The following is a 25,074-nucleotide window of genomic DNA, read 5'->3' on the forward strand; positions in this document are numbered from 1 at the left end:
CACTTATCACATGCTGTGTGGTATCGGCGTTTGGTATCGGGGCATTTTAACGAGTACGAGTACGAGTACGAGTACAAGAGCTCAATATCGGGCCTGATGCCGATACCAGTATCGGTATCTGTGCATCCCTAATTCGTTTGAACGGCTGATTCATTCAAGAATGAAGCAAGTGACTGTCTTTATGAATGGGTAATCATGAATCACTGACTCACTAGATTCGTTCAAAAACGCACTTTCATTCATTCATGAATGAAACACCGCTGTGTTTGCTTTTAGAGACGCGCAGCGGCTGAGCTGTTACTTTATTTTGAACTGTTTTCGTTGATGAAGCAAAATCAGGCAGTAGCCTACTTGTTTATTGAACTGTTGTATTAAATCAATATCACATTTGCAAACTCCTTTAATAATTATTAAAAGTTGTCACTCTCCTTATCGCGATCTGTGGGGCGCACAGAAAATGAGAGTTCTCTTAGACTCAAAAGCATGTGCAAATGATAAGTTCCGTCATCTGTCATCGCGTTATAAAGGAGGAACCTGCGGGAATGAGTAGAATTATTATTAATAGCCACAATCCCGCGCCGAAATTCAAGTCCTGCTCTGGGTTCTCTGCTAATAACCCGACTGTGAATGATCTACCTATCAGATTATGCTACCAACAAATCGTCAGAACAACAATGCGCTACATGTTTTTTTTCCCCTCATTTTTTTTCAATTGATGGAAATCCGTCGTAGAGACGGAAAACTTTAATCCCTGAGTAGTATTATGTATAGCATACTGCACCACAGTAATATATTTCTGATAATTTCTTTAAGCTAACCCGAATTTATATTTTGACGGGTTGCCATGAGGAACTTGTTTCTGTAGGTCGATGTAAATGATATGAAGATAGTTTTACTCCAATGAAACTGTCAAATGCTCATGAAGTGAGGAGTCGGAGCAGTTCTGGAGATGTTGTTCGTGTATTTATGTCCTCATGTAGTGAGATGACAGAAGCTGAAATCACAGCGAGCGTCGCACACTTTGTATGTGTAGCAAACAAAACCTCGGCGAATCGGTTTTGAAAATGACCGATACCGATAATCATAAAAATGCTTCGATTAAAAAGTTAAACTGAAAAAAAAACTTAAATGAAAATTAGAAATGTTGCCTTGGCAACAAACTAACTGAAATTGCTTAAATTAGTTGAAGTTGAAGTGCTTAAGTTGCAATTAGCTACTAAACTGAAATTAATATAAAGCTAAACAGAAATATACAAAAAAAAAAAAAAATGAATACTTTTTTTTAAATTACTAAAATGTTAAAAATATAAATAAATATTATGTAAATAATACTAAAATAACACGGCACAAAAATCACTTGAGTTCCAATAAAAGGAAGCATGTGGGAAATGGATCACATTCACCTGAAATGTGGAAAGTGTGTAATTTTTGGTTTGTTGTAATGGAACTGGCATGTGAATGTTCCAGGCCTGGCTGCTCAAACACAATGCATTCCAGTGACAGCAATACACTGTTGCATGAGAGAGACCACGCGCAACGGCCAAACTATTCCCTCCATCAAACATCAGCCCCAGGAACCATCTGTACCTGCACACAAGAGTAATCCATGACTTACTGACATCAGGCTAAATGTGACCTAACCTGCTCAAATCCTCTCACAAAAACGCAACTGCGTGAGGCCCCTGCGTAACATGACTTTTTATGAGGGGGAGGCCCTATGATAAGCCCATTTACTGTAAATATAAAAACTGGGTTACACTTTATTTTAAGGTGTCCTTGTTACAGTGTAATTATACATTTAAGTACTGAGTAATACTAATTAACTACATGTACTTACTATATGGTTAGGGTTAGGATTAGGGTTTGACTTAGGGCTACTTGCATGTTATTATGCATAATTTATTGTTATTAATAGTAAGTACATGTAACGTGTAACAAGGACACCTTAAAATAAAGTGTTACCAAAACTGACATAATTTCCCAAATAATTTCAGGAGAAAAAAACTCCTGTGAAGTAAAATGAGAGTTGGCAGGCATGTGGTTGGGTGGTGTAGGGATGAGTTTCGGTGTTATGGAGCTCACGGATGGGTTGCGGTCCAAAACATCAACTCCTACGCTAATGTTTCTACCAATCAGCTCCTTACAACACAGTAGCTATGTGCTTAATGTGTGCAAAAACCCACACGTGTGTGTTACTGCTTGTGCATGTTGCATGTGTGTGTTTGTATGACCTGTGCCCTGCCCTTATCTCAGCATGTATGAGTGTGTGTGTGTGCATCCATCTGTGCGCTGTGAGAGTCTGTTATCTCTCTTCCTTGCCCTGTCTGCACACTGTCACACTAATGGAGTCGGAATGAGGCAGTGATAGCGAAAAAGAGACACGAGAGAGAAAGAATCATTACTCGCACCTCATTCTGATTTTTAATAGTGTTGTAGGTATGCCAAGAATGATGCGGTGCATTATAGAGAGGGGCATGCGGACCCTCTGTAAGCAGCTTATGGCTACCTTCAATCAGGCTAAAACGCTTTCTGAGCGCTCTTATGTCACAGGGGGTTTCTGTGGTAGTTATCTTTAGGTAAATATCTGAAAACTATCCAATCCACGCCTCTCAGAACCGAAGGAACAGAAGCCAGTAACCATTTTCCAGAATTCCTTTCAACACCCTCAATCGCCGAGCCTTCCTTGCGAATAAAGAAAACACAGAAGCCTTTTAACAGGGCTGTTTGTTTACTCTGAGAATGTGGGTCCATTCCTCACAAATGTATTCACCAGATTGAGACAAGTGATGTGTCACAAATTATTACTAATCATTGATTATACTGTAGCTTTTTATTAATATTCTGAAGCAGTTTTAATTTTTTTATATTTCAATTTTATATTTAGTTTTAGTAAGTTTCTTGTGTGTTTTTGCAATTTTTTATGATTTTTTTGTCTATTTAGTTCTTATTCATTTTTATTTCAGTTTTAGTTTTAGTTATTTTAGTACTATAAGTTAAGCTAAAAGAAAATTTGAAATTTTGCCTTGGCAAATAACTGAAATAAGTGTTTTTCCCCTTAATATTCTTTTAGTTCAGTTAATGTTTATTTTATTTAAAGTAACAATTTTTTTAATGGTTTTAGTTTTAATTTTAGTTGTAGTTATCAATGATAAACTACCAGTACCAATATTAATATTATATTATTCATTTGATATTGTAGAAGAATCATTAAGTAAATGTTTCAGTGATATTTCATTCTTCTACACTATTTTAAGGATTTACGTAAAACCAGACAGCTCAGAAAAATGAAAACTGAATTATTTTTTAATTGAAAACAAAAAGCCTAAATTGTAATTGTTACTTCATGACATCAATGAGATTAAATGGAGAGCAAATGGAGACTTTTGCTGAAGTCATTTCAGTTATTATTCATCTACAACATTTAAATGATGTACGTAAAATCAGAAAGCTCTGAAGAATGAAAATAAAATTGTTCTGAATTGGGGGGAAAACCCCTTTGAAACATTTTAGATTGTTTCTACTAGACATTCATAAGTTTAAATGTAGAGCAAATTGAGAATTTTGCTGAAGTCTTCTGCTTCTCTGATATTTCTTCTGAGAAAAAGTCCCCAGAAATCTCGCATGTGTCTCCTCTGGAGTTACATAGAGATCTAAACACGGTATCAAACTGTTTTCAGATTTGCCAAAACACCAAAGTCTCAATCAAAAGTCAGAAATCTCAATAAACTCAAACATCTCTCATCAAATCCTTACAATGTCTATTTCTATTTCTTCCTAGGACAGAGGAAACATCCAAGACAAAGTTGATATTTGAATGAAACAAGCTTTGATAGAGCGACCTCTGAGCAATAAAATTTTCCTCTAGGACAGCTGAGGGTCAAATGAGTCCTACAGACAAACAGCTCAATCTGCCTCTTCTTTTGTGCTTTGTGTTGCTGTACTCCACAATGGATGTTCATTTAAGATACCCTCCCCGCACAACACACACACAAACACAAACAAACAGAGCACAAACACAGAGCATTCATTGGGAATCGTGGATGTGGAGCACAATTAAAAACCGCAACCAGCCATCAATTAAAAAGTAGAGTCAAAGAGTCAAAAAGTAGAAAATGACAACAGTCAGGATTTACTAAGTGTTCTCAAAAGCACAAACAAGCCATACACAGACACCTGAATTTTTTATATTAGCCTATCTCAGCGTGCACTGATCTGATTGATTTGAAATTACAGGAGGTATGTAGTAACAAACACATCAATTGGTTAAGACATCAAGTATGATAATACATTATTTTGTCTTTTATAATCTGAGCTCAAATATGGAAGTGTGCTTAATGGGTAAATTACGTTATTTTAATGGGTACGTTTACCCTATATTTACATAAAATAAGTGCATCCACACCACAATTATTCCATAATTCACATCACATACTAACCGATACTGTCGTATGAGGACATTTCTAGCACGTCAGATCATCTCTAGCTCAGAGGCAGCAGGGTTTCGGCCAGGACCAGAGGTGCGCTGTCTGCCTCACTCCCCAAATGAAGAATGTAAACATGTGAAATTCTCGTTAAAGAGCATTGCTTGACGGCCGTGAACTCCAGAGCCTAATGAAGTCAACAGTGTTTACAGTGAAACGCTGTCATATATATACAAACCATTACACCTGCTCTGACAAAACACACTCACGCCTAATGAAGTGCCACAAATTATGGTTGGAAAATCCCTCCAAAATAAACAGTCCATCTTAGAACCTCACATTAACAACTACGGCTTTTATCTGCCAAGAATGACAGAGAAATGAATTTGACCACTCTGAGAGGACAGTAAAGTTAAAACAGAGGGGTGAGCCAAATCTTTCTGAAGAAAAGAAAGATGACGACGAGAAAGAGTGAAGAAAAAGAAGCAGAAGGTTTCACTCAACTCACGATTTGATTCGATTCCCGATTTTGATTTCACGATTCGATTTGATTCACAATTTTTTTTTTACTAAATGAGATTTAAGACAAATTATAAATTAAATGTGTCCTTTTATTATTGCTTGGACAAAATACTGTACGTTTCTTTGTGAAATTGAAATATAATACTATAATAATATATGTGTTTAAATTATTGCTCTTTTGTTGGTTTTGATTGCTTCTGTTGTCTTCATTTGTTAGTCACTTTGGATAAAAGCGTTTGCTAAATAACAAAATTTAAATATAATGTAAATGTAAATAACAAAACTAAATTGAAATTTTAAAACAAGCCCCAAATCAAATAAATAAGTAACACAAATAAAATAAATCTCTTCATATAAACAAACTAAGGCTTTGTCTGTGCTCTTTCCATTTAAAATTAGAGGCAACCACTGACTGCATTTTAATCATGATCCAAACAAAGATGCTGCATACATGCAACATGAGCAGTGTTTAATCTAAATTACATTGTATAATTTCGAAATTTGAAGCAAAAACAGAATGGTTTGACTTCAGTTTTGTGAAACTATGCATAAAAAATATCGGCATGAAACAGAAACAGCAGAGGAGCTGAATGAGATGCAGATGCACTCTCTGCCAGCAGGTGGCGCTTAAAGCGTTTCCTTGGTTTCGGCTGTAAACAAAGCAGCGCTGCACTTATGAACTTTAATATGCATTATACGAGGCAAGATGAAAAGAAAAAATACCATCGAAAGACAGTAAGTTCCCCTCAGACATACATTCATATAAACTCCTACCCCTAATTGAATCGCGATTTGTTTAGCATCTCAACCGATTTGAATCGTCACATATTTAAATCGATTTTCAACCGGCTCACGGTTAATCGTTACATCCCTACTTTCCAGTGATGTAACTACAAGTAATGCTTAAAAGGGTCCATGAATCACACATGTCCAGGTCACATTAAACCCCCAAAATCAAAAGGAAAAAGTAATTAAATGTGAAAATACAAATTAAGTCATTGTTTTAGGACCATTATGGTTTTTATATTGTTTTCAAGACAATTAAGGACATTTTCTCTCCAAATTAGATATTTTCTGTAACTCTCCTTATTCTCAATAGTGATAATCATTACTGTAATCTTTAAAAAATATATAATTACCACAATGTATATTTTTGTTCTCATTATTTTCAATAGTGATTCTAATTACTGTAATTTCTTTTAAAAAATGTCATTACTGCAATGCAACTATTTTTTTTTTAATTCACATTATCTCAATAGTGATTCTTATTGCTGTATGTCATTACTGCAATGTATATTTTTGTTCTCATTCTTCTCAATAGTGATTCTAATTAATGTAATTTCTTTAAAAAATTGTCAAATTGTCATTACTGCAATGTAACCAGATATTTTTTGTAATTCTCATTATTCCCAATAGTGATTCTCATTACTGTAACTTAAAAAAGATCAAATTGTCATTACCGCAATGCATCACTATTTTTGGTAATTATTTTGGTCATTATTCACATTTTACTGTAATTTAAAAAAATACAAAAACAAACTGCAATTTAAAAATACTGTATCTTTTAAAAGGCAAACACTACCATGATGTATTTTAAAATGTAACAAAAATATTGTGAATTTTTACATTATAGCAAAAAATTGATTTTTTTTTTGCATTATCATAACGAAAATTGGTGATAACGTGTACTAGATTGTCATTAAATAGATTGTCACTTTCGTTCTTTCTTTCTTTCTTTGATTTTCACCAACATAGACAAATCAGAGGATATCACATCTGATTCATTCCAATTGTTTTCAATATATTTTATTTTTTTCTTGCCCAACACTCCCAGCAATCTAGCCTTTTCATTAATCCATCTCTCTCTTTAATTCTCCTATTTTCAATGTCTGTCTTAACCATTACAAACACACCATTTATCACATTCCTCTGTCCTTCCCAGTGTTTCTCCTCAAACCCCTCCTTTTCTCTCCTCTGGATTCCATCCTTCGCTCCCTGCATCCGTACATCATCTCTTTCTCTGCAATCCTCTCCACCTTTCTGCCCTTCCCCAACATTCCTTCACTGCCTTCTGCCCGTCTGACCTCATTGGCGGCTTTTTTTGTCTCTCCCCCCAAACAAATCCAGCATGACACATTTAATCCTGCTCACACACAAATAATGTTTGAAACACAAGTCCTTAAAAAAACTTTACCAGTGGACACGTGGTGGTAAAATACCTACCAACACATATTGGCAAACAACTGACGTTAGCAAGTACCTTAACTGGAATAAGTATTGATACTGCGCTTTAGCTGTAGAAAATTGAGAAATAAGTGTAGAACATTCAAGAACATCCATTATCACTAACTGGAGGTTTTTTTTCTGTATTGTTTCAGGTAAATAGGAAAAAATGCTATGATATTTTTATGTAATATATAAGTAAACATACACAGAATATAATCAAGTTTTAATTTCATCACAAGCAAAAAGCAACAAAAAGTACCAGCATGTTTTTGGACGTATACCAAAACAATACCAAGTTCTTCAACGCATGGTAATACCATGTTTTTGGACATAAACCATGTTTTGTTTTTTAAATATTTCTGCTTGATGTGACAATCGCTTACTTTTATAGGTGTAACCTAATGTAGTCAGATTGACTCAGACATATGTGACCCTGGAGCACAAAACCAGTCATAAGCGGCACTGGTACACAGTGTTGGGGGTAACTCATTACAAGTAATGCGAGTTACGTAATCAGATTACCTTTTTCAAGTAACTAGTAAAGTAACGCATTACTTTTTTAATTTACAAGAAAATATCTGAGTTACTTTTTCAAAAAAGTAATGCCAGTTACTTTGTTTTCCCATTTATTGACTGACAGCTCTCCTGTCCCCATATTGGGAGAAATCGGGAGTACAGAGGCGTTGTGTGCGCTGTGTGAACATGATGTTACTGTAGTTCTAGACTAAATGTGAATGTGCATTAAAACAATCAAGCCCTGCTTATATTTAAAAAGTAATGCGAAAGTAACACAAAAGTAATAACGCATTACTTTCCATAAAAAGTAACGAAGTAACGTAATTAGTTACTTTTTTAGGGAGTAACGCAATATTGTAGTGCATTACTTTTAAAAGTAACTTTCCCCAACACTGCGTGGTACAGCTATTTGTAGCAATAGCCAAAAATACATTGTATGGGTCAAAAAAAAAGATCGCATTTTTCTTTTATGCCAAAAATCATTAGGATATTAAGTAAAGATCATGTTCCATGAAGATATTTTGGAACTTTCCTACTGTAAATATATCAAAACTTATTTTTTGATCAGTAATATGCATTGCTAAGAACTTCATTTGGACAACTTTAAAGGCGATTTTCTTTGATTTTTTTTTTTTTGCACCCAGATGCAAATTTTACAGATTCCAGATGTTCAAATACTAGTTGTATCTCAGCCAAATATTGTCTTATCCTAACAAACCATACATCAATGGAAAGCTTATTTATTCAGCATTCAGATGGTCTCAAAATCTCAGCCTTTTAGATTAGGTATGGAAACTATCACTAGTACCATGGTATTACCATCTGATATACATCACTGCAACGTAATCTTTTTAAACTATTGTTGAACTGTCACATCAACATGTGATCAATAAACTGTCTTACCTTCGAAGAATCTCTGTAAGGCCTCCGTTTCATCAATCACGGTTTCCATTCTAGCGGCTCCCGCTTATAAACTCCATGAACATGAACGGACGGAGCGGACAAACTCTCATCATCCCAACTTGACGCACAATTATCTTTATATAGCCTACTAACAAGCCACTGAGTTCCCCGGAACAAACTCAGTATCAGTATCTCCTCTGGATTATTATTTAATATAACTTAAAACCGCTCACTTGTTTCAGTTTCTCGCGTAAAACACATTCGTTTTCTGAGGAAATGTTACCTTTGGATGTCAGGTGGAGGCATATTCCAGTTTTCCCCGATGATTTCGTTTATTTATAACCGTGATACATAATTACAGACGTGTTTCATGAGAAATAGTCATTTGAAGGTAAAAATGATCCTGTGAGCAGGTTTAGCGCTCGAGTCTCTTTCAGTCAAACGCGCTCAACGTCCTTCTCTGCGCGCTCTCTCTCCACTCTGCTTCACGAGTGAGCGCGAGAGGAAAGACAAATGTAGGCTACCCCCAAAAAAATAGATTTAACTTTTCCACATGATGTGGAATTTTTTTTTTTTGGAATGCAGTATATGCACTGTAACTGAGTTTTTCTAAGTTGCAAAAAATGATTTGGCTTGCCGGGTTGACATCTGCCAAAAAATTGTTAGCACAACACTGGCTCCCTCCACATACTTTGGATATGTACAAGTGGCTAATGCAACTTCAAGACATTATTATGTTAGAAATATCCACGGCTCGGGTGAATATGGCACAACTTTCTACATTACAGACCTGGACTATAGCTGCTGAGAAGATCTCCAAATATATTACACAGAACAATGACTTGGACTTAGAATGATGCGGGTGTTTTTTTTGTTTTTTTTTTCACGGAAATTCATGTTTCATGATCCCTGTGACTTTTTCTGTTAACTCTATTATGTATTCAGTGTGCTCCCCATTGTAAAGAGACCGCAGGGTTGAAGAGGGAGGGGGGAGGGAGGGCTGGATGATGTTGAATTGAGATGTTACATTGTTTTCATTCTGACTTGTTTGCTAATAAAAAATAATAAAAATAAAACTAGATTTAACAAGGCTTTTCAATCCGGTTTAGCCGTGGTAATTTATTACATATGAAAGGCCAACTACATGAAACATGTCTTCTCAAATGTATGCTTTCCCATTAAATTACAACTCCGACATTGTTGCAATAGCCCGCATGACTCAAAAAACACAGAAATGAGACAAACAAAGAAACTTAAATAAACAGACAAAGAAACCAGTGTTGGGTGAAATGTATTAGGCTACTAAAGTGATTCATTACTGAAATCAAGTGTCTTTTCCTTTGAAAACGTAAGGGATTACTCTTACGTTTTATAATTTTCCTGTAATTTAATTACAGTTAGGCTACACTGTAAAAAATGACCGTGAATTTAACGGTAAAAGACTGTAAAAATGCTACAGTAAAAACCTGTTAAATGGTTAACGGTAAATTCCCCTACTATATACGGTGAAAAACTGTATTGGACATTACATGTATTGGACATTTATTTTACGGTAGTATACCGTTTTTGGAAGTGAAAAATACGGTAAAATTCCGGCAACCACAGCTGCCGTTTTTTTACCGTAAATATTACGGAATTTTTTTTACAGTGTACTTCTGAAGTAATTGCATTAAATAGGCTATAGATGTTTAAACAATTAAATATAAAGCAATAGTGGATTTTACACCCAAATCAAACATCTAATGTTAAAATGTGTGTTTTTAATGTTACCTTAAATGTAAACACTTTGATCAATAATTTATGCAATTTTATATTCGTCTATGTATTTGAAAGAATTAAAAGAGCAGTTCTGTCCTTGTGGAGGCTGATATGGGATTTAGAAACTAGCCTAATTAGTAATACCTTTTAGAAAAAGTAATTAGTACAGTAATCTAATTACACTGTTTAAGATGTAATAATTAATTACTTCTTTAGAGTAACTTACCCAGTGTTGCCATAAACATAACAGCATGACATATAACTGGCAGTTTTTTCTTTTTTTTTGCAACGTTTACTGTATGGGACAAATTATAGCTGTGAATTTTTTGAGTGATTTTAGGTGCTTTTACTTTTATAAATACCATGGTATTAAAAATAAAGGTGCTTCACGATGCCATAGAAGAACCTTTTTTGTCTAAATGGTTCCATAAAGAACCTTTAACATCTGAAGAACTGTTTCTGTTTCACAAAAGGTTCTTTGTGGCGAAAGAAGGTTCTTCAGATTATAAAAAGGTAAGAAAGAGATGGTTCTTTAAAGAACCTTTCACTGACTGGTTCTTTGTGGAACCAAAAATGGTTCTTCTATGGCATCGCTGTGAAGAACCTTTTGAAGCACCTTTATTTTTAAGAGTGTACACTTTGAAATTTTTTTTTTTGAAGTTGTAAATTAAACAAAGATTACATTTTACACTATAATAAGCTATATATAAAATATTCCAGCCTTTATACTTCAAAATTTCATGTTTGATTCAGTGTTACTTCATATTTCTTTGCAATTATTTATGAAATTTACTAGAAATTCTGAGTGAAAATTGTTTTACCACCATTTTTTAGTTCATTTATCATTTACATTGTACACATAAGAATACCATGGTGTATGAATTTTGAAATCGAACTAGCATGATACCAGCTGATACTAGCTATTATTTTATTTTACTTATTTTTGTTACTTTTTATGAAGTGCACAAAACTTAGCTTACAAAAACTACATGGTAATATTATGATTGTGTACAGTATAATAATAATACTGCACATTTGTATCTTTTCATGCAGATTTCGTGATTCAGTCTTTAAAATATTGCGGCAGCACATCGGTCATGTTATTGGTTGAGGGATTGTGAATGAATGAAGTGTAACGCCATCATTTATCACTGCATGAGCTGAGTGATCTGTTTCTCTCGTCTCTTTATCCGCGACCTCTTTACAAACAATGACCCTGTGTCTATCCGACCCCCCTCCCAATCAAATGCAGTTTTGTTGTTTTTACTCACAGCTGGAGCATCTTTCTCTCTCTCTCTCTCTCTTTCTCTGGCTCTCCTTTTTCCTCTGTTTGACCTGAACAACATGCCCGTTCTTCCCACGACACACTGCGTGGATTGTTTGGGAGGATGCAGGCGAGAAAAAGAGAGCTTGAGGCTGCAGAGACAAAGAAACATCTGGCTGTGTTAATGCACTTCGTCTAAATGTGAGCGTAGCAGTGTGGCCGCACACATGTGACCCTGTCCACAATGAATGTGTGTGTGTGTTTGTGTGTATGTGTGTGTGTGTATGTGAAGTTACAGCATGTCTTACTCTGGCTGTATACGGCTATTGTTGACTAAAGTCATTGAGACCATGTCATTCAGTAAAGCTAATCTATAACCAAATGATGACAGACACTGTGGTTTGTAGTGATTTAGGCCTTGCGTTGAACTTTTTTTACTACTAAAATAAGTTGTTAGCAAAATAAAACCCCAATCCATTACCCTCTAAAACATTTTCAGATTATTTTTCACACAAAAACCTTAAGAAAGGGCTTGAATTTCCTGTCTCTCTTTCAGCAGGTGTGTCTTTTCACTGCATGCTGACTGATGTGTCTTATCATACATTCCAGTAAATTAAGAAGTGTGTGCATCTGTGTTTGTTTTAGATAAATGTGCATGTTTGTGCGTGTTATTACTGGTTGCAGATATTTTTAAAACGGAATGTTTCCATATGAACAATATGAAGAAAACTGATTTTTTTTTTTTTAGTTGCATGTATCAAGCAATGCAAATCTGCAAATTAATTTATAAAAAATTGCAATTTAATTGAAAATCAAAACCCATTCACAGGACCATGTGTACTGATTAACCTTTTAAATTAATTTTAAAAATTTCAAACAAAGTTTTTATCATGGCAATATTTAAAGTCAGTCTTTACAAACTTTGTTTTTCCAGTTATAAATTAAAAATAACAATTTATTTTAATTTCAGTTAATACTTTCTCACATAGAAATTTGATTTGCAATTCTGCATCCTGTTTGCAACCTCATTTAAAATTCACAATCATTTATTTATAATTTAATTTACACACCTGATTAATTGCATATACTCTTAAAAATAAAGGTGCTTAAGCGATGCCATAGAAGAACCATTTTTGATTCCACAAAGAACCATTCAGTCAAAGGTTCTTTAAAGAACCATCTCTTTCTTACCTTTTTATAATCTGAATAACCTTCTTTCACCACAAAGAAGCTTTTGTGAAACAGAACCAGTTCTTCAGATGTTAAAGGTTCTTTATAGAACCATTTAGACAAAAAAGGTTCTTCTATGGCATCGTGAAGCACCTTTATTTTTAAGAGTGTATGTACACATAAGGTATTAAATCATTTATAATGATTAAAAATATTCTCCAATCTCGAGTGAGTGTCTTTTGAAATAATTTAAAAAATACAAATAAACAAAACTGTGGAAAATTGGAATGTGCATCTACATGACATTCATTGTATTTTTTCCTTTTCATTTTGCAGTGTAACATTAATAAAGCCAAAGAGTACAAACGAGAAAGAGAAACTTTTAATGTTGCTGAGCAAATTTATTCAAAATCCAAAATGTTTGAATCATCAAGCAGTAGCCTATTTCAAAACCTTTTAAAAATTCTTACACTGGTATGGCTTTGCTTTCTTGTTATTCTGTATAATATATTATTAAATGTATTTTGTGTTGTATTTGCCTAGCAATGAAGTAGAAACGTCTATAAATATATTGTATTGCGTTCTATTCTGTAAGCATGTCCTGCGTTGACGTCACTTCCGTTCACTAGGGCGCGCTAGAGAGCATCGACCGGAAGAACCGGAGAAGAGGAACCGGATCAAGATGGCAGGTAACCCGCGTCGTTGCCATAGATACTGAATCGGCGAAAATAAACGCAGTTTTAAACGTTACTAAAATCTTTTTGTTTCTCTACTATTTATTTAAAGCTTTTAAATATGTCACCGTTATTTATATGGTTTCATAGCGTTATTTGCCTGTCGACGTTCCTGTGCTGTATGGAGAAGCGGAATGTTAACGTTATATTTTAATATGAAACTCCCTCAAAGTGCAAGATATATTTTTTATTTCATGTATTTCAGGCCATTGTACAACTGTTTTTCTTAATATGTCCACGGTGAGTATATTTGGATTATTTTAGGTTGTTTTGCTTAGGATGTCAATTGTAATTGTGTTTTTTTTCTTTTAGGCAGGAACACCAATGTTGTATCCTTTGTGAATATTCGCTGAAAAAAAGCATTATATAGCTAACTTACAGATAACAGGACTAGACAAAATTGAGAAATTAAGAACTGGCTCCTTTTTAGTGAGTTGAATGAACGGAAGAGTTTGCAAATCAACACAGGTAATGCATTTTGGGAAAAGAAGTGTTCTTTACGCTTGGTCAACAAAAAGTTGCATTTTAGATCTATCTATCTATCTATCTATCTGTCTATCTATCTATCTGTCTATCTGTCTATCTGTCCGTCTATCCATCCATCCATCCATCCATCCATCCATCCATCCATCCATCCATCCATCCATCCATCCATCCATCCATCCATCCATCCATCCATCCATCCATCCATCCATCCATCCATCCATCCATCCATCTATCTATCTATCATCTCTAAAGCCTTTTCAAAACTTTAAAAGTTTATGCCAACTCAATATTCAAAACGTGTTTTGGCAAATTTACTTTTACCAGCTATATATACGTGAATTGTTAAAACAATATAATTCTTTCCTACATTAAAAATGTAAATGCATTTTTCCATCCTGTTTGCTAACTCAATTAAAATCCATTATAATTATTTACAGTTTTTCTCAATTGCTTTGGCACATTTTTCGAAACAATCTTAACATTCTCTAAACTGTGAGTGCAAATCAAAGCATTTGCAATTTGCTCAAATCAATAAGAAATTCCAATCTGATATGAACAAGAAGCTAATTGTTCAGAGATCTGAACTTATTGTTTCGGGAAAAAAAAGTTTCATTCGAGAATTGAGCCAAAGCAATTGAGAAAAACTGTAATAATTAAATTTACTATAGTAGCCTCATATTCATATACTCATAAGGTATTGATAAGATACTCCAAAGAATACTTCTATGTCTTAAGCCTTAATTGACAGCAGCTCTCATCAGTGCTGCTTCAAATCCTGCTGTATCTCTCAGCAGCTTACAGTGTGTTTTACTTCCTGTCCACCCTTTCCATGATCATCTACAAGAGTGAGTACTTCCTCTTAAGTCCTTTAAAAGTGTATTTGTAATGTTTTTTGAGGTCATTAGTGGTGTTTGGTTGGTCAGTCATCACTAGTACTATTGCTCGTGCATGCATATGGTTAGCAATTTGAACTAACTTGTGGTTTTTATGCTATCTTTATGACAGCTTATGTGTTGAGTTATCCTGATGACCGACTCGCTCTAGATGTGTGTCTACTGTTTCTCATGGCCAGTCTTGAGGTCCTGAGGGTGTACTGGGGTAAGTTTGGCATTATCCTGTTTATGTTTAGGCAATCCATGAGTAAAAATGTGCATTGGCCACTCTTCCTCAGGGATCAGGGGGAACCTACAGGAGAGCGAGAGCTACACAGCTTCGAATCTGATTGCCGCAGTGCTGCTGGCGCTCTATTTCGTCATTTGGCAGTCGTACGTGCTGCGAGCTGACGTCATCGTCGGCTCCATCCTGATCTGCTTGTACGGCCTAACAGGAATTGTGGGGCTCGGGACGCTGGCGCCCTTCACCAGGTCAGAGTTCATACTAGAGTGTACACTCTTTAAAGGCATTGATGGTTCTATGAAGAAACTTTAACCTCCATGGAACCTTTCCACAAGAGGTTCAAAAATGGTTCTTTTAAGAAAAGTTTGCTGAAATATTCTTTGGGGAACCAAAAATGGTTCTACTTTTGACAGTCTTCATTCAACCTCACTGCTGTCCAGGAGAAACTATTGAAATATATATATATATATATTTAGATTTTTCCGTCAGAAACCCTCCACTGAAACTGAAATAGCTTGATTCTTTCACCGTCTGTGAAGGTTTGAATTAGCTGAGCTTGATTAAAGCACACTAGCTTGGAGATGCCGCATTAACGCTGCTCACCATGACACTGACTGGCGGGTCAACAAAAGTTGTGCGTCCTGGAAACTGATTTTCATTGAAATGCACATTAATTTTGCAGCACAGACATGGACAGCATAATTACTCTACCTTGTAAGATACCACATTCTCACCAAATTCTGAGATATTGTAACAGTCCTCAGACACTAAAAGAAATGTTGACTATTAAATGCATTTTAAAAAGCATTGATAAAAAATACTTGTCTAATTCAAAAGTGTCTGTTTCTCACAATATTTCATATGAAATGTCATTTTCATTTGTGCGTGTAGAGTGTCATGTGTTTATCTTAGCAACATGCTAAAGGCAAAGTCTATTTTCATGCCATGGCTTGGTTATCAGCACAATGCAGTTGCCGTAACCCAGACTGTAACGCCACTGTCAGAACAAAAGAATCGTAAAATGAGCATGGGACAAAGCAAGAGATGCAGTAAATCCGTCTACCAGATACAGTGATCAGCCTCCTGAATGAACCACACTTTAATAATTCAAGCTTTAGACTGGCCTTCAGAAAATGAGCTGATTTTCATTCATGGGAAAAAACACGGGAAACAAAAGAGACGGACGATTAGTAACATTAGGCTCTTAAATGTCAGATGGCATAATCTCACATCTGTACCCTGTAGAGTTTCTGAAGAAATCCCAACTGTGTCTCAAACTATGCTTCAATTTGCCAAGACATCAAAGTGTGTACGCAAAAGTCAATCTAGTTTTATTTTGTCTTATTTTAGGAGAAACATCTGAGACACCGTTGGTCTGAAGTGAAACATAACTATTAAGTCTTAAGCCTGGTTTCTCATGAGATGTATGCACACTGTTAAGTTTGTTACACTAAGTGTTGATTGTCTTATTTTTTTTCCCCTAGTGTTTATTCCTGACCCATCACATATCTGTGGCTACAGCAGACAGACTGTTGGAGATTTTTATTGCTATGCAATCCACTACTGTCTCCTTATCTGTAAATCAAAGTTTGATTACAATTCGTAACCTGTCATATGTAATAGTATTTTCATAAATACTTGACAGCTGTTGTTTGTAAACAATTCCCTAGTGCAGAATTATGCAACTTTTTCTAGAACACTGACCTGCATAAGACTGGGATCTATATGTCGTGTAGATCATTTAAAAATGTAGTCAAAAATATTAATTTTCCTTTTTTTTGAAGTAGACACTTTGAAGTGCACTTTTAATGTTTCTTTAATAAAAAATATTTTTTGATTAACTGAACATTCTGAAACTCATTTTTAATAATTTGTTCACTTTTGCATTCTGTAACAGGAATCTCTGAGGCAGGGAGCTCTGGGACCGAGCTAACATTGCAAGGAGCTTGGAGACCATGGCACCTAATAAAGGACCATCTTTGGCAGCTTTAATAGGAGTAACAGGACCAAGAGGCAATGACAGATGAAGGGAGCTTGGAGACCAGAGTGGCTGACATGGGAGATTTTGAACTGAGATGCTTTGATTTCTGGCTGTGGCTGAACCTTATCACAGTCAGGAACCTCTGAAGAAGTAATGACTGTAATATCTGGCCATGACAGACACCTCTGGGCCTGTATAGGGATGACTGGGAGACTGGAGCCCAGGGTGGCTGTGGACTGAGACAGCCTTTGGGGCTGTCTTTGGCTCGGGCCTTTACAGGAACCCCTGAGGACGCAATGACACCACTGGGGTGTGGAGCAGCCATAGCGGGAACCTCTTTAGTATCTTTGGCTTGCTTGATGGCAGAGAATGGGAGAGAGCTCTGGCATTTGGACAGCTGTGGCAGGGACCTCAGGAATGGAGTGGCCATGATGGGAAAAACAAAAAGGGGCAACCAAAAGAAGTATGTACATATATACAATATGTACACATCCCTCCGGAAGCAGTACCGCCAGACGCAAATACTGCTTCCTCAAGCCAAGGCGCAAGACGCTACACAAGGCTTGCTCGCCCCGCAAGACGCAAAGGCGAGAGGAGGGATGGAAGCGTCTCCCACTGCAGCCCGCAAGACGCAAAGCTGCATGAGAGACGCCAACTGGAGTGGTCTTATGAGACGACCTGAAACAAAACACAAAAAAGAACAGGTTTGACTTTTTGGTTCTTTCTCATGAGGACATTAATTCTTTATAGCTGATCTTAGGTTCACTACCTTAAACCAGTTGTGGGACATGATTTGCCCCAGACCAAGTCTCCGGCTTGGTTTCTCACGCAGGAGAGCCCTGAGGAGGTCACAGCATTCTGTGCAGGAAGACGGGAAAGACATTTGATAACCTTTAACTTTACACCTTAAATTACTTTAAATATGCTCTATTTGATCATGTTATTTATTCTAAGCTCTAAGATGTTTTGTATGATTCTGAATGATTCTTTTTTTTTTTTTTTAGATGAAGATCTCACCTTTTGACAGGCCGGGTTTGGACCAGCGCTTGTACTGCAGCAGGAACAGGTCATAGTCACTAGGGAAGCGTCCGCACAACAATGCGAACATCACAATCCCTAGTGACCAGACCGTCGCCGGCCCACCGTAGTACTTGACCCTGCTGTAGTACTCTGGAGGGGAGTACGCTGCTGTGCCTGGAGGAGAGAGGAGTTTGTATGATGTATAAGTTTGCATTAATGCAGCATGATTGTTCTGTATCTATTAGAAGAAATGAATTACATCATACATACCACGGTATGACCTGTACGGTGACCTCCTCAGAATGTCCCCGCATCCGAAGTCAATCAACTTGACTTCGGATGTCTCCCTGTTTATCAGAAGGTTCTCGAGTTTGACGTCACGGTGGAGCACTCTGCGGAGGTGGCACGTGTTTGTGGCGTGAGCCGCCTGCCACATGATCTGCCGTGTTGTTTCTTCATTAAGACTTCCACCGTGACGCCTGATGAACTCCACGAGATTCTCACAGGGAGAGGGACATTCGAGGACCATGACGAAGTGGTCAGGGTGGTCCGTCCAGTCCAGCAGCCTGATTATTTCTGGCACGCTGGGACCTTTATTCACCAGGATGGTGAGGGCGATCTCTTTTGGAAGGGGATTTGACTGATCAGGCTAGAAGAATTGAGTTTTTATGTTGTTACGTGGAGGTGGTTATTCAAATAGGGATTTAGCTGAGTCTTGGACCAGTTTGTTAATTTAATTTGTGGTTAATATTAATATGAGACATTTTATATTGTTTTTACAGTGCAATGTACTTACAATGAATATACATTTCGTGTGTTGGGTCTTTGTGACGTATTTCAAAGCCACCTGATGAACAACAAAAATAAAATGTATTAAATAATTAAAATAGTCTAAGAAGAGGGTTTAGAGGATAAAACATTTGCTAGCTTGGTAATGTGTTATATATTTTACTTACTTTAAGATTATCCTCCAGACGTGTCCCTTCATACACCACACCAAATCCACCTTTCCCCAGCTGATCGCCCACAGTGTAACGGCTGAAGATGTAGTCTATTAAAAGTAACAAAATTTCACATGAACTCAGTGCCTTGTGATGTGAGATGCTGTATTTAACCTAAAAACTATTTAAACTAATTTTCATAGATTATTAATTTTAATGACTATTTTACTTGATAGAGACTATCTTTAATATTTATAGTTTTAACATGTATTAGTACATAAAGACATATAACAATAATGTTTTAACATGTCCTGGAATAAAGATCTGACCATGCCTGCATGAACTGATGTGTATTTTTGATATTGTGTATGAGGGTCCTGATAGATTTACATGGTCAAAGTACAGCTCTAGTGGAAAAAATCATATTCTCATAACATGGTTGTGTCATGTACCATCACTACTTCTTCCTGCCCATGCCACCTTCCTCTTCTCTCCCTCATCCTGCTGCTGCTCCTCCTCTCCCTGACCTGAGCTGCTCTCTGGAGGCTGTTTTTTGGCAGCTCTGAAGAAAGAGCGCAGCCTCCGCCACCACTTCTTGCTCTTTCTTTTCTCCTTCACTCTCTCTGCCTCCTTCCTCTCCTTCTCCTCCTCCTTCCTCTCCTTTGCCTCATCCTCCTCTCCTCCTTCCTCTCCTTCTACTCCTCCTTCCTCTCCTCCTCCTCCTCCTTCCTCTTCTCCCCCTACTCCTTCTCCTTCCTCTCCTTCTACTCCTCCTCCTCCTTCCTCTTCTCCTACTCCTCCTCCTTCCTCTCCTACTCCTTCCTCTTCTCCTCCTCCTCCTTCCTCTCCTCCTACTCCTTCCTCTTCTCCTCCTCCTCCTCCTTCCTCTCCTCCTCCTTCCTCTTCTCCTACTCCTCCTCCTCCAGCACCAACAGGGGTCTCATCGCGGGGATGAGGATGTTGAAGCGCCGTGTTGGTGCTGGGTTTTGGGGGTGTACTAAGATGTTGATCGTACACCTCGCCAACCGTCATCGGACTCACTTTAGTACCTCGCTGTCCCATTGCTGTGAAAACTCACTGACCACTACAACAAACCCACAAAGAATGTAAGAATGTCACGCGCTTTATATACCCCGAGAGTTCTATTCGAACGCGCTCTGTGGCGTCATAAGGCTTTGAGCGCCTCAGAACTTTCTAAATGATTCCCGTTCATTTTTTTATATAAAACGTGACCAAAATCTGTTAGAATAAAGCAAATGTATCCTAAATTAACAAAATGCCTTATCTCAATGTTTTAAAAGATTTTTTGTTTAAATCGACAACAATATGTAAAAGCTAGCCTATATATTTTTCTAATAAATAATTTTAAGCAAAAACATTAAATATATATTTTTGTTGCATGTATGAAACATTATTAATAGGAGTTGCTGTTACAATTTTTTTGTCTGGTATGAAACGAAAATTGTGTATAGGCTATAATAGATATATAAGATGAATGACTTTATAAAGAACTTTTTTGTAGCCGTATTAAGCACGTTGTTAGTTTCTCCAGTAGAGGGCGTCTGTTTAACATGTAATATGTTCTGATTTGATTTAGCCTAATCGCGTGCAGTCTGTGGTTTTACTGTGCGAGGTTTATTGGTGTGTATCTTCTCTAGAATATGAAATGATGTTTTTCACTGTGTGAAATCACTGCTGTGCCCTACAGTCAACTCTGTTTGCAAACTGTACATTCAAATCCACATGCAAATTGCTCTTTGCTCTCCTAATGTCCAGTTTCACCAAACCTCAAACAAAGTCATTTGCCTCTGAATTTATCACCAAGTCATTCTTTTGTGCAGTTTTATGAATAATGTTTAACAGAACTTGCTTCTTTCAGCAGTCAATGTAATCCTGAGAAAGTGAGCATTTCATGTGTCATTTCTGTCCTCTGATGTTAATTATAAACCAAAACTCAAGGTTCCCAAAGTCAAACACTCCACTGGTCTGTGTGCATGCACTGCAGTTCACCAACCTGTCTGTATACCAGTGGACTTAAACTTTATAGTGTGTGTGTGTGTGTGTGTGTGTGTGTGTGTGTGTGAAGTTTTTCTGTTTGATGTGATATGTGTATTTTCATCTTAAAGGAACAGGTCAAGCAAAAATGAAAATTTGCCCTCAGGCCATGCGAGATGGAGATGAGTTTGTTTCTTCATCAAAACAGATTTGGAAAAATGTAGCATTACATCACTTGCTCACCAATGGATCCTATTGGGTGAGTAAATTTTCCAGCAAATTTTCATTTTTGGGTGAACTATTCCTTTAAAGAGATAGTTTTTTTTTAAATTTCACCAAAAATGTTGTTATAATTTACATTCATGTCTGTCTTTTTTCCGTGCAGAACTAAAAGGAGTTCGCAGAATGTCTAAACATTGACCGCAGCTGTCAAGTAGGCAAGATTTAATAACAATGTTGGTCTGTTTCTAAGCTTATAGATGATTTGGAATATAGAGCAGGACTATGTTCATGACTCTTTTATGGTGTTATTTGTTGTTGTTTTTGGTGCTTGACAGTCCGTGGTCCCCATCCACTTTTATTCCACAAAATAAAGAAAGTTATTTGAGTTTGGAATGATGTGAGGGTGAGTAAATGGTTACATTTGTATTCTTAAAAAATAAGGGAAAAAAACCTTCATCTTGATTTCAGACTGATCAGGAAGATAAAAGTGTGTTTGCAGGCCTGAGTTGCTCCATAACCAGTGACATCCAAACCTGTCCAATGTTCCACCCTGTTGCTCTTCTTTCACTCCGTTCTTTGAAGATGCCTCTCCTTGATCGTACAGGGTTACAGAACTGGACCAGGAACAGGAATTTGCTTACATTTCTAAACAAACGTCACAAGATGGCATACACATTCTAATATAAATGCGGTTATATCGATTTAAGCCAGGAATGTCTCTTTAAACCAATTTTCTGCTTTGCCAGAACATGGTGCATAAAGGATGACAATAAAATGGTTGATAATGTAGGGATGACTTTCAATAAACCAATAAACCAAAAATTTTTTGGTTCCAGGTAGTCATTATAAAATCTGACATAGTGGTATACTGGTATAGAAATGTTTCTGTATAGTGCACAATACATGCTTTAGCTCTGGAGAAAAGCAAAAATTATTTTATGATTTATATTTGTTAGTGAAACTTAAATTTAAATTATTTGCAGTCATATATACTTGTAAGTTGAGGAAATGCATAAATGCATTGTGTGAAAGTGAAATTGATATGAATATAGTGTATATAGTAATATAGTAGTCTAAAGGCAGAACCTTTAGAAAATTGTTAATTCAATATGAAATATTATTTACATGTTTACTTAACGTTACATTGGTCTTTGCAGTTTTATTTATTTATTTAATGTTATTTTAAATTTTTAGTTAGGCTACAATATTAGTAAATAATGGTTAGTGATTCAGTTTCAATGCAAAAATGTATATATATATATATACAAGAGGAATTGCCTAAATGCATTGTGTGATATTGAAATTGACATGAATACAGTGGATGCACATTCAGCACCATTAGAAAATATTGCAATTATTCAATGTTATTTTAAATCAGTTTAAAATATTATAAATATTATTTAAATATTAAAATATCTTTTTACTTAATGTTATATTAGTAGCCTATTCTTTGAATGTGTTTACATTTTTTTGTATTCTGATATCAGTAAGTAATGGATAGCCAAGTTATTCATGTCCTTTTTGTAAAGCTACAGGGCGAAGCTCTTTAAATATTCCATGACTAAAATGATTTGTGTATGTTCCAGAAAGACTGCATTAAAAGTGCATGCGTTCATATGCAGGCTCCGCCCCCTTTCGCACGGCAGGTAGAGTTACGATCGCGAATCACCTGTCACTCTCGCTCGAGCGCACCTGTTGCATCGTTCTAGACTTTTTGTCCTCAACTTTATTTTTGTTTTGTTTTTACATTTTTGTCTGTATCAGCAAGGCCGCTTGGCAACCCAAATCCCGCCGTGTTTGGAGCAAAGTTCACATCTGTGAGAAAACAGATTGAGATGGAGCCTTGAAGAAGCGTTTGAGTTTCTGGAAACGGGAGGAATTATCTGCGAAGTGAAGAACGGGACCGTAGATTCTCTCTGCTGAGGGTAAGAGCTCGTTTCTATACGCTATCAACCCAAGGTCACCACTGCACTGAGAACGACGCGACGTGTCAAAATTAGAACGCGTCCGTTATAAGGAGCGCACGCTTGCGATGTTTTACTTCTGAAGCGTCACGTCTGCTCTTATTTGCGTTTCTGTGCAAATATGAACGGAACGCAAATACGTGAGAATTTGCTGTGGTCAGTCGTGCGATTAAACGACTAAAACCATCTATGAGACTCACTCAAGTTCGTCAACGAGTATCTAGTTTATAAATAGACGTTCACTTTAAAATGATTTTTCGAAGTTGTAAACAAACATTATTGGAGTAGCCTATGTTTTACGAGAAAATAGTATTTCAGTATTTCTGCTTCGAAATTTCATGTTTAATTCAACGTTGCTTGCTTTCGTTAGCAACAGAATGATAGCAATTTCAGAGTGAAAATTGTTACTATACACACTTCTTTTCAGTGTAGTATCTATGGCATTAACTAACTAATGTCTTTTCATTATTATTTATTTGTCTAGGTGTGGTTTATTAAATAATCCTATGATATATAAACAGAAGAAACAACTTTACAAGCAATGGGTTTGTTTGATTATTATAGTTTAAATAACTTTCCGTACTAATTCATTAGCAAACATAATATCACTGATACTTGAGCGATGGGATAAAATGTCTTAATTTAACCTGCCAAGATTTTTTTTTAGTCTGTGGTGACAATTCAATAGATGGAGCTAAAAATCAGTCTGAAATCGTTCTGTGGTCTCAGTTCATTAATTTATTGAAAAAGTATATCACATGCAAACAAGTGAATACCTCTGAACAACTTGGACAGATAACAAAATGAAAAAAAAAATGTTTTTTTTGAGAGCTAAAGTCTTGGTAGGCCTACTCAAAAATCAGTGATGTAATGCTTAACAGATCTGGTTTGGCAACTTATGTTTGACTGCAGTTGAATGGCAATATTTGATATGATAATCAGTTATATGTGTGCCATTTATATTCCCAATAGCTGTTATCTTTATAACATTTGCAAAACATTTGACATTCAGGATCCGTTCCAGGCGGACGTGACCACATTTCCAAACAGCGATGACAGCTTGACCCGAGTGCTTGATCAATCCCAAATCTAAGCGTTCTCCTGACATCAGACCGGCAAACAAGCGACACAAATGTCCCTCTTTATCACAATACGTGACAAACACACTTATCATTCACAGAAAACCATCATCATCATTTCGGACGGGGAATAAAAGCCTTTAGCTGACACTCAGGCTTTTTGCTCGTGTTTATGTTTGATTCGCATTATAAAGCCAATTCACCCGCAGACATTATCTCCTTTTGCACATCTGTTTGAGGAGGCATTACTTCATTTACTGAAGTCAATAAAGGTGAGCTTAAAGGTCATGGGGGCTTTACGGTTTTGTTTATAGCTTTTAAAGCGCGCACAGTTCAGAGGTTCGATTCAAACTAGGTTTTGCAGTTTTATTCATGCCTGTGATCTGATTGGCTAAGGTGAACTGGAATATGTAATTGATTGGTCGCTGTAGTTCCTCCCACCTCATTGAATCAATCTACTGATCCAATGATGCCTAAAAATGAGCACAATGCACAATAGAGCAGGCGAAGCGAAGACTGTCCCATCAGAGGCTGATTGTTTTTGCTCGGTCACCTAAGTGAAAGCAAATTAAATTACATATCATGTTCCTCGGCAAAAGACGGCGGTGGCTCTTTCTGTGGCTTGTTGTTGCACATTTGCTTGGAAACCAAGGTGGTCATTACCATAAATGATTTCTAAGGGTCAGATCTGACAGATATGTGTTTTTGTGCATGTGTGGTCTTGATCGGACACTTCATGCATGTTTTAGTGACTGT

General features: G+C 36.5%; 3 protein-coding genes across 5 annotated transcripts in view; 2 read left to right on the top strand and 1 right to left on the bottom strand.

Moving 5' to 3' along the window:
- LOC107674808 (myelin regulatory factor-like) overlaps positions 1-9,053 on the bottom strand; it is a gene marked incomplete at its 3' end in the record, with an annotated part of 18,088 nt that extends 9,035 nt beyond the window's left edge. Inside the window, exon 1 of the mRNA XM_016468913.1 lies at positions 8,589-9,053. Coding sequence (XP_016324399.1) covers positions 8,589-8,637 — 49 coding nt within the window. The remainder of the gene's footprint in view (positions 1-8,588) is intronic.
- Positions 9,054-13,449: 4,396 nt separating this feature from the next.
- LOC107674857 (transmembrane protein 80) lies at positions 13,450-17,067 on the top strand. Of its 2 annotated transcripts, none has more exons than XM_016468986.1 (6): positions 13,450-13,469; positions 13,827-13,843; positions 14,752-14,845; positions 15,006-15,098; positions 15,172-15,364; positions 17,014-17,067. In XM_016468986.1, exons 1-6 carry the CDS (start codon positions 13,463-13,465, stop codon positions 17,021-17,023), a joined length of 414 nt encoding a protein of 137 aa, XP_016324472.1. In that variant the 5' UTR covers positions 13,450-13,462; the 3' UTR covers positions 17,024-17,067. The 2 variants fall into 2 exon arrangements, with proteins under 2 accessions (XP_016324472.1, XP_016324471.1); XM_016468985.1 differs by lacking the exon at positions 17,014-17,067 and adding an exon at positions 16,601-16,680.
- A 5,867-nt stretch (positions 17,068-22,934) lies between these two features.
- eps8l2 (EPS8 signaling adaptor L2) overlaps positions 22,935-25,074 on the top strand; it is a 58,465-nt gene continuing 56,325 nt past the window's right edge. The window contains exon 1 of one of the 2 annotated variants that reach the window (XM_016468945.1): positions 22,935-23,200. The gene's annotated coding sequence lies outside the window, so the exon portion shown is untranslated. The remainder of the gene's footprint in view (positions 23,201-25,074) is intronic. The other variant, XM_016468946.1, reaches the window with a different exon arrangement.

Source organism: Sinocyclocheilus anshuiensis, unplaced genomic scaffold, assembly GCF_001515605.1.
Source record: "Sinocyclocheilus anshuiensis isolate Anshui unplaced genomic scaffold, SAMN03320099.WGS_v1.1 scaffold941, whole genome shotgun sequence".
Lineage (NCBI taxonomy): Eukaryota > Metazoa > Chordata > Actinopteri > Cypriniformes > Cyprinidae > Sinocyclocheilus > Sinocyclocheilus anshuiensis.